The sequence below is a fragment of the Macaca thibetana genome, chromosome 13, assembly GCF_024542745.1.
Source record: "Macaca thibetana thibetana isolate TM-01 chromosome 13, ASM2454274v1, whole genome shotgun sequence".
Lineage (NCBI taxonomy): Eukaryota > Metazoa > Chordata > Mammalia > Primates > Cercopithecidae > Macaca > Macaca thibetana.
In genome coordinates this window covers 17,725,521-17,743,128 of record NC_065590.1, presented here as the reverse complement: position 1 = coordinate 17,743,128, position 17,608 = coordinate 17,725,521, and the positions used below count along the sequence as shown (strand labels likewise).

General features: G+C 38.9%; 1 protein-coding gene across 3 annotated transcripts in view; it reads right to left on the bottom strand.

Moving 5' to 3' along the window:
* The window catches only part of NPHP1 (nephrocystin 1), a 364,586-nt gene that overhangs the window by 49,363 nt on the left and 297,615 nt on the right, over window positions 1–17,608 (bottom strand). For all 3 annotated transcript variants that reach the window (XM_050753025.1, XM_050753026.1, XM_050753027.1), the window contains 3 exons: window positions 15,035–15,111; window positions 3,066–3,126; window positions 1,853–1,977 (listed from right to left, as the gene is read on the bottom strand). In XM_050753025.1, coding sequence (XP_050608982.1) covers window positions 1,853–1,977; window positions 3,066–3,126; window positions 15,035–15,111 — 263 coding nt within the window. The remainder of the gene's footprint in view (window positions 1–1,852; window positions 1,978–3,065; window positions 3,127–15,034; window positions 15,112–17,608) is intronic.

Here is a 17,608-nt window from a genome sequence, read left to right as displayed (position 1 = left end):
AGAAATTTTAAATTCATTTAATGTTACACAGTTAAATTATCTTGTTTCTGATAAGGTCTGCTTTTAGGCTCCTTTACAGAAGACCTACTTCAGCTTTGTCTTTATTCCTAGATCATGGTTGTTACTCTCAGGGTGTTTTCTTTACTCCTAAGGCCTGGGTCTTCTGTGATCTCTATCAAACGCCTGAAGCATTTCCCAAGTCTCTTTACTAGAGCTATGTACAAACTCCAGTGTTTTTCCAGGACCATATGATTTTCAGAATCCATTAAACTCTCAGTCTCCCACCAGGTACTTTCTGCCAGGCCTCGCAGGCATCATGCCCCTAGACAGCCCAGGAGACCTTTCAGATTGCTGGAGTTGTTTCTCTGCAGTTCCCTCCTCTCTATGGCACCTTGCTCCACAACTCCCAGTGAACTGGGCAGCTCCAAAGTGTGATCTCTGTCTCCTCAGTCGAGTAAGACTACTATTCCCTGCTTGGAATCTACCTTCCTCCACCACAGCCCATAAATTATTCCCAGGGAAAAAGTCTAGGTGAATGTAGGATTCGCTTCATGTGTCTCCGTATATCAAGAATATCAACCCTGCTTGGTAGATGCTCAATGGCTTCAAACGAATACTTTGTATATTTTGTCCAGACTTTATAGTCATTTATGGTGGGAAGGTAAGTCCAATACCAACTACTCTGCCATTCTCAGTACTAAGAATCGGTGGAAATTCTAGATCCTCGCATCTACCACCTTTAGCATTTTTTCCCCAGGTACAGTATAAAGGTTGGAGAACAACACTGAAAGAGTCTGATTAACTGGTTTTTTTCTTTTGCTTCCCACAAATTGAGTTTGTTCATACAGGTTGGTATCCCTAATCTGAAAATCCAAAAGACTCCCAAATCTGAAACTTTTGGAGCGTCAAAATAACACTCAAAGGAAATGCTGATTGGAGCCTTTCAAAATGTAGATTTCCAGATTAGGGATGCTCAACCAATAAGTACCATGCAAGTATTCCAAAATCCAAAACAATCCAAAATTAAAGATACTTCTGATCCCAAGCATTTCAGATAAGGAATACTCAACTTGTATATGTAAGTCTTCTTTACAACTTTTAGAAGCTATTATTAACATACACTCTGGCAGAAAAACAATGCATGTCCCTGCTTCAATTTTTATTTTTATTTTATTTTTTTTAAATAGAGACAGTGTCTTACTCCATTGCCCAGGCTGGAGTGCACTGAAGTGATCATAGCTCACTGTAGCCTGGAACTTCTGGGCTCAAGCACTCCTCCTTGCCTCAGCCTTCCAAGTAGCTGGGACTATAGGTACGTGCCACCAAGCATGACTAATTTGGGTTTTTTTGTAGAGATGGGGTCCACTATATTGTCCAGGCTGGTCTTGAAGTCCTGGCCTCAAGTGATCCTCCTGCCTCAGCCTTCCAAAATGCTGGGATTACAGGTATGAGCCACCACACTCAGTCTTTGCTTCAAATTTTTAAAGAATGTTTATGAAAGGGAGAATGATGCAAGTAGACTTTCCAAATCATTTCCCTTTTACACATCAACATTGACATTAAATATATCATCTTTATTTTCTAACATTTGTTCATTTAGTTTTTCAGATCTCTGTTTTGTTTCCTCAACTAAATTATAAATTGCCTGAGGGCAGAGACTATGACTTACACTTCTTTCTGTCTCTCATGGGATCTAACACCTTCTATTACAGACAATAAATAAATGCTGACTGATTCTATTGTTAGTGTCATATGTTTACATCTCTACTGTTATATGTCTTTGAGTTAAACATTAAAGCTATTGGTGACATATCTTTAAAAAAGAAAAAAGAAAGATAGAAAGGAAGCATACTCAGTTATATTTTTTCTACTTATTGTCACAGCAAGGCCCTGCAGTTGTTGGGTAAGCTTGTCCAAAAGAGTATGCTCCTCTTCTTTTCTCTGGTTATAGTTTGCAACAGGTGCAGATTCATCAGCCTATGAGAGAATATAGGTCAGTTTCACTGAAAAATTAACTGCAATTTACTAATTTCAAAAGAACAACAAAAAATTCCAATAAGTGCTATAAAAACAAGTAAATATCAGTGTGACATTACACCTATCTTAGAGAAATAAATTAGATTTAAAAGAAACAGGCGATTGTGTTGGAATGCAAACCAAATGAAAAAATAAAATTATACCACTTGTTTTAGGTTTTTGTTTTATTTTCTTGCTAAGTACTATAGACCTTCCATAGTCAGTCAGAGATATGTTCTGGCAGAAGATTGGCTTTAGGGTCAACAAGACGGCACCAATCCCAAGTTCTGCCACTTATTGACAGAAGAGGCATGGCTGCTTCACCACTGAGAGCTTCAATTTCCTCACCTGTAAAACAGGAATAATTAGGTTTTCAAACAGCCTAAGTTGAAAAGTTTTGTGCCACTAGAGAAATTTGGATGAGCTCTTCAGTGACCACATATCTCAGATGCAATAAAGGGGAGTAATATACAGCTGGAGAGCTGACTTTCAGGTGCCTTCCACTTTAAAGGCTCCATTAGTCTCTGGACCTGGACATCTAGGGGTAGCCAAGGCTCATGCAAAAAAAAAAAAAAAAAAAAAAAATTCCTGAAGGGATTGTCAAGGTTAAATTCCTGTTCCTCCTATTTTTGCAGAGACATTGATATCAGAGTTGCCATTTGATACAAGAAGCTTCTTTACCACTTACCCTCAGGGCCAGACTATGCATTATTTCCCCATGAAGAAATTAAAATAAAAACAATTCTAAACTATAAAACAAAGAACTCACAAAATGCAAAAATAAAAATAGCTCCTTCCAGGATTGTCTGAATCCTTAATAGCAGGTGAGTTCATCAAAGCTGAATATTTTTTGGTAGTTGGAGCCTTGAATTTTGCTTTGCTCCCAAGCACAGACTTAGCAACCCTGTTTGGCAAGCCAGCACTGGCTGCAGTTAGACTACATTGCTAATGTAAACCCAGGAACTTACCGGCTTGAATTAACTCCCACTGAATAAAAATACTTGTATAAGAAGAGATGTTTTAATAATATGATTAACCTCAATACTTACTTTGCTTAATTTTTGAAGAGCATTTTTATTTTCATCTATTGCCTGCTTTAACTGGATACATCTAAATTAAAAAAAAAAAAGAAAATATATTTATTTTTCTATTGTCAGAACCAGAAAGCTACTTTATAAAATCATTCAGTCATTGAGCAGGCAAGGCAATTAGCCACTGTATGAACAATGCTAAAAAACTGACATATAAACGCTTTTCCACCTATTAGCTCAGATGATCCTCATAGCCAACTGTAACACACATAGACATGATAACCAAGCTTCAGAAACCTTCAGTGTCTCTGGGCATCAGTTTCCTCTCTCTAAAATAAGGACGAATGTTGGACTTTAAAATGCTTCTCCAACTCTACAACTCCATAAACCTAGGACCCTCCATAAGCCTCAGAGACAAAACTAAAGTTTATTGTGTGCCAACCATGTTAAGCAGTTTACAAGCATTACCTCATTTAAGCCTCATAACAACCCTCACTCCACTTAAAGAAAGTGAAGTTCTAAAAAGTGTCCAAGTCCACATAGCTGCTCAATGGTACAGCAACAATATGAAGGCAGTTTAGGATTCCACAGTTGGCCTATTTGAGGCCACTACAGCACATGCCTGCTTTGAGCTTGGCTTGTCCAGACAGGTCCAGAGTTTTATTTATCCTACAGATGCTTCAATTCAGCATTAAGTCTTAGATACCCAAATGAAAAGTACAAAAAATGACCAAATATGAGCTATGAGCTATAGCTCATGATATTTTTTTTAAAATCAAATGCTTTACCAAACAATAACCTACAAAAGTCATCTTTTCATGCCGTTAGAGTCTTTTTTTTTTTTTTTTTTTTTTTGCTTATAGATGTGAGTGAAATGAAATAAGCATGAAAAAGGGAATAACAACGTTGATCCAAGATGGCCGATTAGAAGCAGCTGTGGTCTGTAGCACTCACTGAGAGGAATGAAGAGAGGCAAGTGAATTCAGCACCTTCAACTGAAATATCCAGGTTCACACATTGGGACTGACAGGGCAAACAACTTGACCCATGAGAATGCAGAAAAGCCAGGGAAGAAGGGGAACAACAGCCAACCCGGGAGTGGCATGGTGCCAAAGGAACCCCCATCCCCAACCAAGGGAAGCAGTGAGTGACTGTGCAACGCTGCCCAGAAAACCATGCTTCTCCCACAGATCTCTGCAACCCACAGATCAGGAGATCTCCTGAGTTCATGCCACCAGGGCCTTGGGTCCAATACACAGAACTGTGTGGTATCTTGACAGAGCTGCTGCTCAGGCACACACAGTGACCCAGGAATTTTACATATTCTGGCCCCAGGATCCCCAGCAAGGGAGGATATCCATCTGTATATATCCCCAGAAAGGGAGCTGAATCTAGGGAGCCAAGCAGCATTGTTCCATGGGCCCCACTTCCATGGCCCCCACTTCCATGGCAACTCACAAGTTAAGACCCACTGGCTTGGAATTCCAGCCAGCCAACCAAAGCAGTCTGGAATCTGTCTGAGGCAGTTCCGAGTTACCGGGGGCAGGGGTGGCTGCCATCTCTGTGGTTCAGTAGACTTAGCCATTCTAGCCTGCTGGCTTTGGAGAATACAAATGGTCTGGACAAGAAAAAGTCCCCCCTAATGCATCACATGTGCTCTACCAAAAAGCAGCCAGACTGCTTCTTTAAGTGGGTCTGTAATCCCATTCCACCTGACTAGGTGAGACCTCCCAAAAGGGGATTCCAGCCACCTCCTACAAAGTGTATTTGGGCTGGCAACAAGTCAGTACTCTCCTGGGACAGAGCTTCCAGAGGAAGGAGCTGGCTGCCAGATTTGCTGTTTTGCAGCCTTCACTGGTGATACTTCCAGGTATGGGAAAAACTGAGGCAATTAGGGTCTGGATTACAGCAAACCACAGCAGTGCTACAGTAGAGTGTCCTGACTGTTAAAGGAAAAACAAACAAACAGAAAACAACAACAACATCAACAATAAAAACCAAACAAAAATCCTATTTAAAGGTCAGCAACCTCAAAGATCAAAGGCAAATAAGCCCATAAAGATGAGAAAGAATCAACACAAAATGCTGAAAACTCAAAAAGCCAGAGTGCCTCTTCTGCTCCAAATGACCACAACCCCACTCCAGCAAGGGCACAGAAGTGGGTTGAGGCTGCGATGGCTGAACTTACAGAAGGAGGCTTCAGAAAGTGGATAACAAAAAACTCCATTGAGCTAAAGGAGCATGTTGAAACCCACTGCAAAGAAGCTAAGAATCATGATAAAACAATACAGGAGCTGATAGCCAGAACAGCCAATTAAGAGAGGAACATAACTGACCTGATGGAGATGAAAAACACAAGAACTTTATAATGCAATCACAAGTATCAACAGCAGAATAGACAAGGCAGAGGAAAGAATCTCAGAACTTGAAGATTATCTTTCTGAATTAAGACAGGCAGACAAGAATAGGGAAAAAAGGATGAATGGGATTATGTATAGAGACCAAACCTATGACTGATTGGGGTATCTAAAAATGACAGGAAGAATGGAACCAAGTTGAAAAACATAACTCTCCCAACCTAGCAAGACAAACCAACACTCAAATTCAGGAAATCCAGTGAACCCCAGTAAGGCACTCCATGAGAAGATCAACCCCAACACACATAATCATCAGATTCTCCAAGGTCAAAATGAAAAAAAAAAAAATTTAAAGGCAGTCACAGAGAAAGGCCAGGGCACCTACAAAGGGAAGCTCATCAGACTAACAGCACACCTCTCAGCGGAAACCCAAACCCTACAAGCCAGCAGAGATCAGGGACCAATATTCATCATTCTTAAAGAAAAGAAATTTCCAACCCAGAATTTCATATCCGGCCAAACTAGGCTTCATACACGAAGGAGAAATAAGATCCTTTTCAGACCAAGCAAATGTGCGTAGGGAATTTGTCACCACCAGGCCTGCCTTGCAAGAGCTCCTGAAGGAAAGGCTAAATATGGAAAGGAGAAATTGATACCACCCACTATAAAAACACACTGAAGTACACAAACCAGTGATACTATGAAGCAACCACATAAACAAATCTGCAAAATAACCAGCTAACATAATGATGATAGGATCAAATTCACACAAAACAATACTAACCTTAAATGTAAGTGGGTTAAATTCCCCAATTAAAAAGACACAGAATGGCAAGCTGCATAAAGAGCCAAGATCCACTGGTATGCTGTCTTCAAGAGACCCATCTCATGTGCAAAGACACACATAGGTTCAAAATAAAGGGATGGAGGAAAATTTACCAAGCAAATGGAAAACAGAAAAAAGCAGGAGCTGCAATTCTAGCTTCTGACAAAACAGACTTTAAACAAACAAAGATTAAAAAGAAGACAAAGAAGGGTATTACACAATGGTAAAGTGTTCAATTCAACAAGAAGAGCTAACTATCCTAAATATATATGCACCCAATAAAAGATCACCCATGTTGGGAAGAGACCCCCAAATCTGGCCATAAACTGGCCCCAAACTGGCCATAAACAGAATCTCTGCAGCACTGTGACATGTTCGTGATGGCCATGACGCCCACAGTGAAGGCTGTGGGTTTACTGGAATGAGGGCAAGGAAGACCTGGCCCACCCAGGGCGGAAAACTGCTTAAAGGCAGTCCTGAACCACAGACAATAGCATGAGCAATCTGTGCCTTACGGACATGTTCCTGCTGCAGATAACTAGCCAGACCCACCCCTTTATTTCGGCCCATCCCTTTATTTCCTGTAAGGAATACTTTTAGTAAACCTATAACCTATAGAAACAATGTTTATCACTGGCTTGCTGTCAATAAATACGTGGGTAAATCTCTGTTCGAGGCTCTCAGCTCTGAAGACTGTGAGACCCCTGATTTCCCACTCCACACTATTTCTGTGTGTGTGTCTTTAATTCTGCTAGCGCTGCTAGGTTAGGGTCTCCGTGACTGAGCTGGTCTCGGCAACCCAGATTCATACATCAAGTTCTTAAGATTTTCAAAGTGACTTGGACTCCCATACAATAGTAGTGGGAGACTTTAACACCCCACTGACAACATTAGGCAGGTCATCAACACAGAAAATTGAGAAAGATATTCAGGACCTGAACTCAGCTCTGGATCATGTGGACCTGATAGATATCTACAGAACTCTCCACCCAAAAACAACAAAATATGCATTCTACTCGTCACCACATGGCACTTACTCTAAAATTGACCACATAATCGGAAATAAAATATTCCTCAGCAAATGAAAAAGAACTTAAATTATAACAAACAGACCAAAATGCAATCAAATTATAACTCAAGATTAAGAAATTCACAAATGACACTAGCGGCAAACCTGACTGGTAGTTCCTTCCCCAGAAGGAGAGATTCCTCTGCCATGGAGTCCTACGATGTGATCATCAACTGGCCTGTCATGATCCACAATGGATCTGGTGTGATTAAAGCTGGTTTTGCTGGTGATCAGATCCCCAAATACTGCTTTCCAAACTATGTGGGCCGACCCATGCACATTCGTGTCATGGCAGGAGCCCTTGAAGGTGACATCTTCATTGGCTCCAAAGCCAAGGAGCACCAAGGGCTGCTCTCGATCTGCTATCTCATGGAGCATGGCATTGTTGAGGACTGGAACAACATGGAACACATCTGGCAATATGTCTATTCTAAGGACCAGCTGCAGACTTTCTCAGAGGAGCATCCTGTGCTCCTCACTGAGGCGCCTTTAAACTCACAAAGAAACCGGGAATGAGCTGCCAACAATTTCTTCGAGAGCTTCAATGTGCTCGCTATTTTCATCTCCATGTAAGCTCATTTGAAACTAATGAGAACAAAGAGACAATGTATCAGAATCTCCGAAATGTAGCTAAAGCAGTGTTAAAAGGAAAATTTATATCACTAAATGCCCATATCAAAAAGCTAGAAAGATCTCAACTAAAAGAACTAACACCTCAACTGAAAGAACTAGAGAACCAAGAGCAAACAAACCCTAAAGCTAGCAGAAGACAGGAAATAACCAAGATCAGAGCTGAACTGAAGGAGACAGAGACATGAAAAACCCTAAAAAGAACAAATTCAGGAGGTAGTTTTTTTAAAAAAAATTAATAAAATGGATACACCATTAGCTAGACTAATAAAGAAAAGAGAGAATAAACACAATCAGAAATTATAAGGGGGATATCGCCACTGACCCCAGAGAAATACAATCAGCAGAGAATACTATAAACACCTCTATGCACATGAACTAGAAAATCTAGAAGAAATGGATGAGTTATTGGACACATACACCCTCCCAAGACTGAACCGGGAAGAAACTGAATTCCTGAACAGACCAATAATGAGTTCTGAAATTGAAGCAGTAATAAATAGCTTACCAACCAAAAAACTCCCAGGACCAGATGAATTCACAGCTGAATTCTACCAGAGGTATAAAGAAGAGTGGGAACCATTTCGACTGAAATTATTCCAAACAACTGAAAAGTAGAGACTCCTCCCTGACTAAATGTATAAGGCCAGTATCCTCCCAATACCAAAACCTGGCAGAGATACAGCAAAAACAGAAAACTTCAGGCCAATATCCTCCATGAACATCGATACAAAAATCCCCCACAAAATACTGGCAAACTGAATCCAGCAGCACATCAAAAAGCTTATCTACCAGGATCAAGTTGGCTTCATCCCCAGAATGAAAGTTTGGTTAAACATACGCAGATCAATAAATGTGATTCATCACATAAACAGAACTTAAGACAAAAAAAAAAAAAATGACTATCCCAATAAATGCAGAAAAGGCTTTCAATAAAATTCAACATCTTTTCACATTAAAAACTTTCAATAAACTAGATATTGAAGGAACATACCTCAAAATAATCAGAGCCATATATGATAAACCAACAGTCAATATCATACTGAATGGGCAAAAGCTTGAAGCATTCCCTTTGAAAACAGGCACAAGACAAGGATCCCTCCCTCATCACTCCTATTCTATGCAGTGTTGGAAGTTCTGACCTGGGAAGTCAGGCAAGAGAAAGAAATAAAGAGTATTCAAATAGGAACAGAGGAACTCAAATTATCCCTGTTTGCAGATGACATGATCCTATATCTAGAACACCCCATTGTCTTGGCCCAAAAACTTCTTAAGCTGATAAGTAACCTCAGCGAAGTCTCAGGATACAAAATCAATGTGCAAAATTTGCTAGCATTCCTGTATACCAACAACAGGCAAGCAGAGAGCTGAATCCTGAAATCACATTCACAACTGCTACAAAAAGAATAAAATACCTAGGAGTACAGCTAACAAAGAGAGTGAGAGGGACCTTCTCAAGGATAACTACAAACCACTGCTCCAGAAATCAGAGATGACACAAAAAAATGGAGAAACACTCCATGCTTGTGGATAGGAAGAATCATATCGTGAAAATGGACATACTGCCCCAAATAAAGTATAGATTCAATGCTATTCCCATGAAACTTCCATTGACATTCTTCACAGAATTAGAAAAACTATTTTAAAATTTATATGGAACAAAAGAAGAGCCCAAATAGCCAATACAAAAAGAACAAAGAACAAAAAGAACAAAGCTGGAGGCATCACGCTACCTGACTTCAAACTATATTACAAGGCTACAGTAACTAAAACAGCATGGTACTGGTACAAGAACAGACACATAGGCCAATAGAACAGAACAGAGAACTCAGAAATAAGACTTGCACACCTACAATCATCTGATCTTTGACAAACCTGACAAAAAGAAGCAATGGGGAAAGGGCTACCTATTTAATAAATGATGCTGGAAGAGCTGGCTAGCTATATGCAGAAAATTGAAACTAGACCCCCTTCCATACACCATACACAAAAATTAATTCAAGATGGATTAAAGACTTAAATGTAAAACCCAAAACTATAAAAACTCTAGAAGAAAATCCAAGCAATAGCATTCAGGACATAGGCACAGGCAAATATTTCATGACAACAAAAAGCCTAAAGCCATTGCAACAAAAGCAAAAATTGACAAATAGGATCTCATCAAACTAAAGAACTTTTGCACAGTAAAAGAAACTATCATCAGAGTGAACAGACAGCCTACAGAATGGGAGAAAAGGTTTGCAATCTATCCATCTGATGAAGGTCTAATATCCAGAGTCTATGAATAGGCAAATTTATAAGAAAAAAACAACCCCATTAAAAAGTGAGCAAAAGACATGAACTAACACTTCTCAAAAGACACACATTCAGCCAAGAACATGAAAAAAAGCTCAACATCACTGATTAGAGAAATGCAAATCAAAATCACAATGAAGTATCATCTCACACCAGTCAGAATGGCGATTATTAAAAAGTCAAAAAACAGAGGTTGGCAAGATTGCAGAGAAAAAGGAACACCTATACACTGTTGTTGGGAGTGTAAATTACTCCAATCATTGTGGAAGACAGTGTGGTGATTCCTCAAAGACCTAGAGGCAGAAATACTATTTGACCCAACAATTCCATTACTGAGTGTATATCCAAAGGAACAGAAATTGTTCTATCAAAAAGACACATGCACACGTATGTTCACAGTAGCATACTCACAATAGCAAATACATGGAATCAACCTAAATGCCCATCAGTGATACACTGGATAAAGAAAATGTGGTACATATACACCATGGAATACTATGCAGCCATAAAAAGGAACCAGATCATGTCTTTTGGAGGGACATGGATAGAGTTGGAAGCCATTATCCTCAGCAAACTAATGCAGGAACAGAAAACCAAACTCTGCATGTTCTCACTTATAAGTGGGAGCTGAATAATGAGAACACATGGACACATGGAGGGTAACAACATACACTGGGGCCTGTAGGAAGGAGGAAATGGAGGAGAAAGAGCATCAGGAAGAATAGTTAATGGATACTGGGCTTAATACCTAGGTGATGGAATGATCTGTCCAGCAAACCAGCATGGCACACATTTACCTATGTAACAAATCTGCACAATGCTATACATGTATCCCTGAACTTAAAAGTTAAAGAAAATAAATTAAAAACCATAATAAATAAAAAAATTTTTAAAGCGAACAAAAGTCTCAAAAGGGTAGAAAAAGAGAAGGGGAAACATCAAACTGGGGCTGACCCCACTAGCAACCTCCCCAAAAGTCCCTCTCCCACCCTTCCTCTTTGCTGGCAGTCAGCTTCCCACTGGCACCTATGTTCTCAGCCTCCACTGCAGGCAGGGTGGGCAGGGGGCCCAGGGCTCCCAGTGTAACAGAAAACACGTATATTGGGATTGCCTCCCATTTTATCCTCCCTTACCAGGCATGAAAAGAATCCCTCCTACATCTGCTCTTAGATGCTGAGGGTGTGGACTTTGTAACCATGAGGAGAGACATCACCAACAAGCAAAAGATGGCAGAGTGGATTGACAGCAAAGGCTGGTCTTTGAGGATATCACAAGCCATGAATCCACCCTGAGAGAAGCTAGCTGCAGGCTTTTGTCAAATGAGACTAACAGTAAAGCTGCTTATTTTGGCAGGTGTCATGTTACTTGACCAAAAAAATCTTTACTGAAACTTAGACTCAGAAATTTCACTAAAAGGCCAGAGTGGAAAACTATTTTAATATAATGTACCAAGAAAATAAATTATTTATTACAATTACCTCCTTTATAACTATGTAATTATTAAAATCCTCAAACAGTTGATATTTTAAGACTCCTGGTTCAGGATAAAAACTAAGCACACAGTCATCTTCACTGCCTCCTGAAACCCCACAAAAAATGATTAAAACGTTTGAAAAGGTAGCAAACCCTGAACACTGCAAAGAAGGAAAGAGGGACAAGTAGCCAGCAAGAGATTTCAACAAATTTCTGCTCCATGGAAAAAGCCTGGAAGCATGTTCTCCTATAAAGGGTGGAAGATGCAACACAAGCATAAGAGGGAGATAATCTACCAGGCCAAAAACTCTAGGACTTGACTCAGCAGACATAAAGGACCAAAGGTTAAGTAAACTAAATCATAGAGGAACACATTATGAAACCCTGCAGATGAAAAGACATGCACATGCTTTCCCTCCTTACCAGGGGATTCTTCCCTAAAAAACAAAAAAACAAACAAACAAAAACAATTAACAAATGACCTAAAGAGAATCATGACTGCTAAAGAAGTTTTCACACACCAGGGTTAGAGCCTGCCCTATTCTGGCACTGGGAGCTTCTCAGAATAAAAGCTACTTCCCAGCCTCTGATAAGCCCTATCAACATACAGAATTTCATTCTTATTCAGGGGATGGTACTAGCAGGAAAGACCCCTCTCTATCTAACAGTAGAAAAGCCCATGAGAGCTCTCTGGGCTAGTCCCTCATTCTTCAGTAAAAACAGATAAGCCAGACCTAATAAAGAAAACCGGCAACATGAAAGATAAAAGTTAAGAATAACCAAATATAAATTAATTAATTAACTAATTAAAAAGAATCTGAGCCCAGAGAAAGCAAAGACAATTCAGAGAACAGAAGAGAACTTAAGGAAAAAAAAAAAAAGCTTCCTAGTCATGGAAGTAGTAACAAGGCAATCAATATGAAAACAGGAACATGATGCTATGAAAAAAGAACAATTAAGAACAAGAGAAAACACTTGTAAATTAACAACATGACTGATGGCCAGGCATGGTGGCTCATGTCTGTAATCCCAGCACTTTGGGAGGCCATCAGGGGCAGATCACCCGAAGTCAGGAGTTTGAGACCAGCCTGGCCAACGTGGTGAAATTCTGTCTCTACTAAAAATGCAAAAACTTAGCCGAGTGTGATGGTGTGAGCCTGTAATCCCAGCTACTCAGGAGGCTGAGGCAGGAGAATCACCTGAACCCAGGAGGCAGAGGTTGCAGTGAGCCAAGATTGTGAGACACAGTGAGACTCTGTCTTAAAAAACAAAAAAACAATATAACTGCTGAAATAAAACAATATGGCTGTTGAAATAGATAATAAAGAAAAGTGTTAAAGTCAAGAGAATTGCCAGCATGGCAGCTCACGGTGGGGGCGGGGGGCATCCCTTGAGCCTGGGAGGCAGAAGTTGCAGTGAGGCGTGATTGTGCCACTGCATTACAGCCTGGATGACAGAGTGAGACCCCCTACTCCCCTCAAAAAAAACAGAAACTATTAACAGGAAGTTATGAGATCTAGAGAATCAGTCCAGGATATTCAATACCTGACTCAAAGGTATTTCAGGAAGAAACAGACAAATGGAATTAACGAAATAATGTTTTTGTAAAATAAAATCTCCCAGAGCTCATGAGACATGAGTTTTCAAACTAAGACTCAGAGCACTGAGCAGATAAAAATGACACCTACATGACATTTTCAGACATGCAAATGTCAAAGTGAGTTTCTAAATGACAGTAACGATCTTCTTTTCATGCACAGAGAAGACTATGGTTACTTGGGCTTAAAAATAATTATTAGGGGCCAGGAGCAGTGGCTCACGCCTGTAATCCCAGCACTTTGGGAGGCCGAGGCGGGCAGATCATGAGGTCAGGAGATCGAGACCATCCTGGCTAGCAGAGCGAAACCCCGTCTCTACTAAAAATACAAAAAATTAGCCAGGCGTGGTGGCATGCACCTGTAATCCCAGCTACTTGGGAGGCTGAGGCAGGAGAATCACTTGAACCTCGGAGATGGAGGTTGCAGTGAGCTGAGATCACGCCACTGCACTCCAGCCTGGGCGAGAGTCTCAAAAAAAATAAAACATAACAATTATTAGGCTGGGCGTGGTGGCTCACACCTGTAATCCCAGCACTTTGGGAGGCCAAGGCCAGGGGATCCCTTGAGGTCAGGAGTTCGAAACCAGCCTGACCAACATGGATGAAACCCGTCTCTACTCAAAATACAAAATTTAGCCAGGTGTCGTGGGGCACAACTGTAATCCCAGCTACTCAAGAGCCTGAGGCAGAAGAATCACTTGAACCTGGGAGGTGGAGGTTGCAGTGAGCCAAGATTGTGCCACTGCACTCCAGCCTGGGCAACAGAGCGAGATTCAGTCTCAAAAAAGACAATAATTAATATTATTATTTTATATTATTATAATATATTATTATATTATTATATAAAATATTATATATAAAATATATTTATATTATTATAATTATTATTATTTTTTTTTTTTAGTTTACTAACATAAAATTTAAAAAGTTTTCCCTGGGACTTCAAATTCCGTCTATAAATCTTATTCTGTTTTTAAACCTAGTAAAGCAAGAACAATAACCTTTGCTTTTCTTTCATTACTGTTAATTAAACTTGAACTAAATCCCTTAAACAATCAATCCTACTATTATAAATGAAATTCACTTGACATTTCAAAATTCATTTGTTTTTCCTTTAAGCACTCTGAATGCCTGACGTAAGTAAAACTTTTCCAAACAATTATAATTCACTTAAATTAATAGAATGAATCTCATGTTCTTTGGAATGTAACAAAATCTTTAAATATCTCAAAAACAAAGATTATCTTAATGATGTCCTAAACTTAATACAAATGTTATGAATTAATAGTCTAAATTTGATTTAGTTCATCACATCTATTTAACTTTAAACTCTCCCAAGGATTTTTTTTTTTTTTAAGTAAAAACGAATACAAAACAAAAACCACCCACCTAGAAAACAGTGTTGTCTTCTCATGGGAGTTAAAGTTAATATCCCAATGAAGGACTAACTGCTTATAGACAGAGGTTTCTGACCAGGTCACAGGATCTGGGCTACATAGGCCAAGGATTTAAGGTAATCCTGCCCAAGTCACCTATGTTTCCATTAAGCAGTTTTTATAGTTGCTTTCATAACAGCAAGTCCACAACCATCACGATTAGGTTGGTTTCTTCTACATTCAACTTACAACACTATGTGATTCTTCCATTTGATTCCAAAGGACCAATCTCTATGCCTTAAATACTATGCATTGAAATGTAAGTGCAGTTCCTGGAAAGCTTATATAAATTAGCATACTTTACCTTTGATAAATATCTTGTCTTTTATTGGGTTCTAGGGCTTCTTCTTTCAGTTGGCTCTCAGAAAGCAAATTATCAACCTACGGAGACCATTTAAAATATCACATTGTTAAATACCATATCACCTTAGGAAAGAAAACTTCTCTTTTTATCCAGTATTTTATAATGAACACTTTTAAACATACAACAAAGTTTCAAAAATTTTACAGTGAAAACCCATATACCCACTACCTAGAAAAAACATTAACATTTTACTATACGTATTTGATCTATCCATCAATCCACCTTAGGCCTTTCAAAGTAAGTTACAGTTATCAATACATTTCTCCCTAAATAATGGACTACGGATGTCACTAACTAAAGTTCAATAGTTGATGCAATGTATGTATACAGTGAAATGCACAAATATGAGGCATACATTTGCTGAGTTTCGACAAATGCATCCATCTGTGTAACCAAAATTCTTATCAAGATGTAGAAAACTACCATCACCCTAGTAAGTTCCTTCATGCCCTTGCCAGTAAATCCTCTCCTTAATCTTCCATAGAGAAACCTGTTTTGATATTTTTCCAACATAAATTAGTTTTGCCTGCTCTTGAAATTTTATATAAATAGACGTATACAGTAAGCACTCTTGTGTGACCTTTCCATGAAGCATGTTTTTGAGATACTTCCATATTGTTGTGGGTACCATTAGTTCACTCCTTCTTATTACTGAGTGGTATCCATTGTATTGAATGCATCATGACTTTATCTTGACTTAGTAGTTTAAGTTTACTAACACTATATGTAACTTCGTCAATATACTCTCCAAAAAGGCACATACTTCTTTGGTCTGTTTTCTATAGATTATGTAGAGAAGATAAAGTGGATGAAAAAAAGAGAAAATTCCACTAGTTTCTTCTCTACTCTTGCAATTTGGCATCCATCTGAGTGTTATTTACAAAATTCACACACCTAGTGATAGAGCCAATCATCGCAGGCCTGACCCAGAGGGGCTGTTGATTACTTGTCCTATGGACACCGAATAGAAAATCTGTTCCATTTTCGGCTTCAGGTGTCCTCTGTGAAGACAGGGAGGAATTAGCTAATACTATCAAAATACACTTTCCAGATAGTCAAGGTATCAAAAGGCTCCAGAGCCAATATTTCTCCCAGGAGAATAATCTTTGTAATAGTTTGTTTTAATAATCATTTTTATAGTTTCCTTCTAAAACTTTTCCTGGTTCTCCTAATGTCCCACTAAATTTAAAATTAGTTCATCATGACTAATCATCAGAGAAATGCAAATTAAAACTACAATGAGGTACCATCTCACACTGGTCAAAATGATTATTATTAAAAAATCAAGAAATGACAGATTCTGGTGAGGCTGACAAGAAAAGAGGACACGTGTACACTGTTGGTGGGAATGACAATTAGTTCAGCCACTGTGGAAAGCAGTTTGGAGATTTCCCAAACAACTTAAAACAGAACTACCATTTGACCCAGCAATCCCATTTCTGTGTATATACCCCCCTCAAAAAAAAAAAAGATTCTACCAAAATGTCACATGAATGTGTATGTTCCCTTCAGCATTATTCACAATAGCAAAGACATGGAATCAACCTAGATGCCCACCAATGGTGGACTGGATAAAGAAAATGTGGTACATATACACCATGAAATAATATGCAGCCATAAAAAAGAATGAAATCATGTCCTTTGCAGCAACATGGATAGAGCTGGAGGCCATTGTCCTAAGTGAATTAACATAGGAACAGAAAACCAAATACCACATGTTCTCACTTGTTGAGTAAACACAGACATAACGATGGCAGCAATGGACACTGGGGACTGCTGGAGTGCAGAGGAAGGAAGAGGAATGAAGGCTGAAATACTGCCTATTGGGTACTATGCTCACTGCTTGAGTGATAGGATCATCTGTACCCCAAACCTCAGCATAACACAGTGTTCCCATGTGACAGACCTGCACATGTACCCCCTGAATCTAAAATAAAAGTTGAAATTTAAAAATAAGATACAGAACCATATTAAGAGTCCAGCAAAGTTCAGCATAAGTCAATGCCCCATCAAGTTCATTTTTTATTTCTACCAGAAGAGTATTTAGCTTTTGTTGCACCGTTCTGATTCCAATACACAGTCACCTAAATATTTACCTCCCAAATCCTTTTTACTTTAAACAAGAGAACAAAAATGGATAAAATAAAAGTATCAGTGAATCTCTTACTGGCCTAAGATTATGAAATAATTTTACTCAGTGGAAAAATACTTAGTAATAGATCACATGAAAAAAAATTAAAATAAAGTAAAATAAAAATGTCAAAAAATAAACCCACTGGTTGCTATTTACTGTTTTCTTATTTTTAATAAGAACTCAGTGTATTTTTAAAAAGGTTTTTTTTTTTTTTTTTTTTTTTGAGACCAAGTCTTGCTATGTTGCCCAAGTTAGTCTCGAACTCCTGGGCTCAGGTAATCCTCCTGTCACAGCCTCCCAAGTAGCTGGTACTACTAGCATGAGTCACCATACCTGGCCTAAATATTTTTATAAAGATAAAAAAGAATAAAGAAAATCCT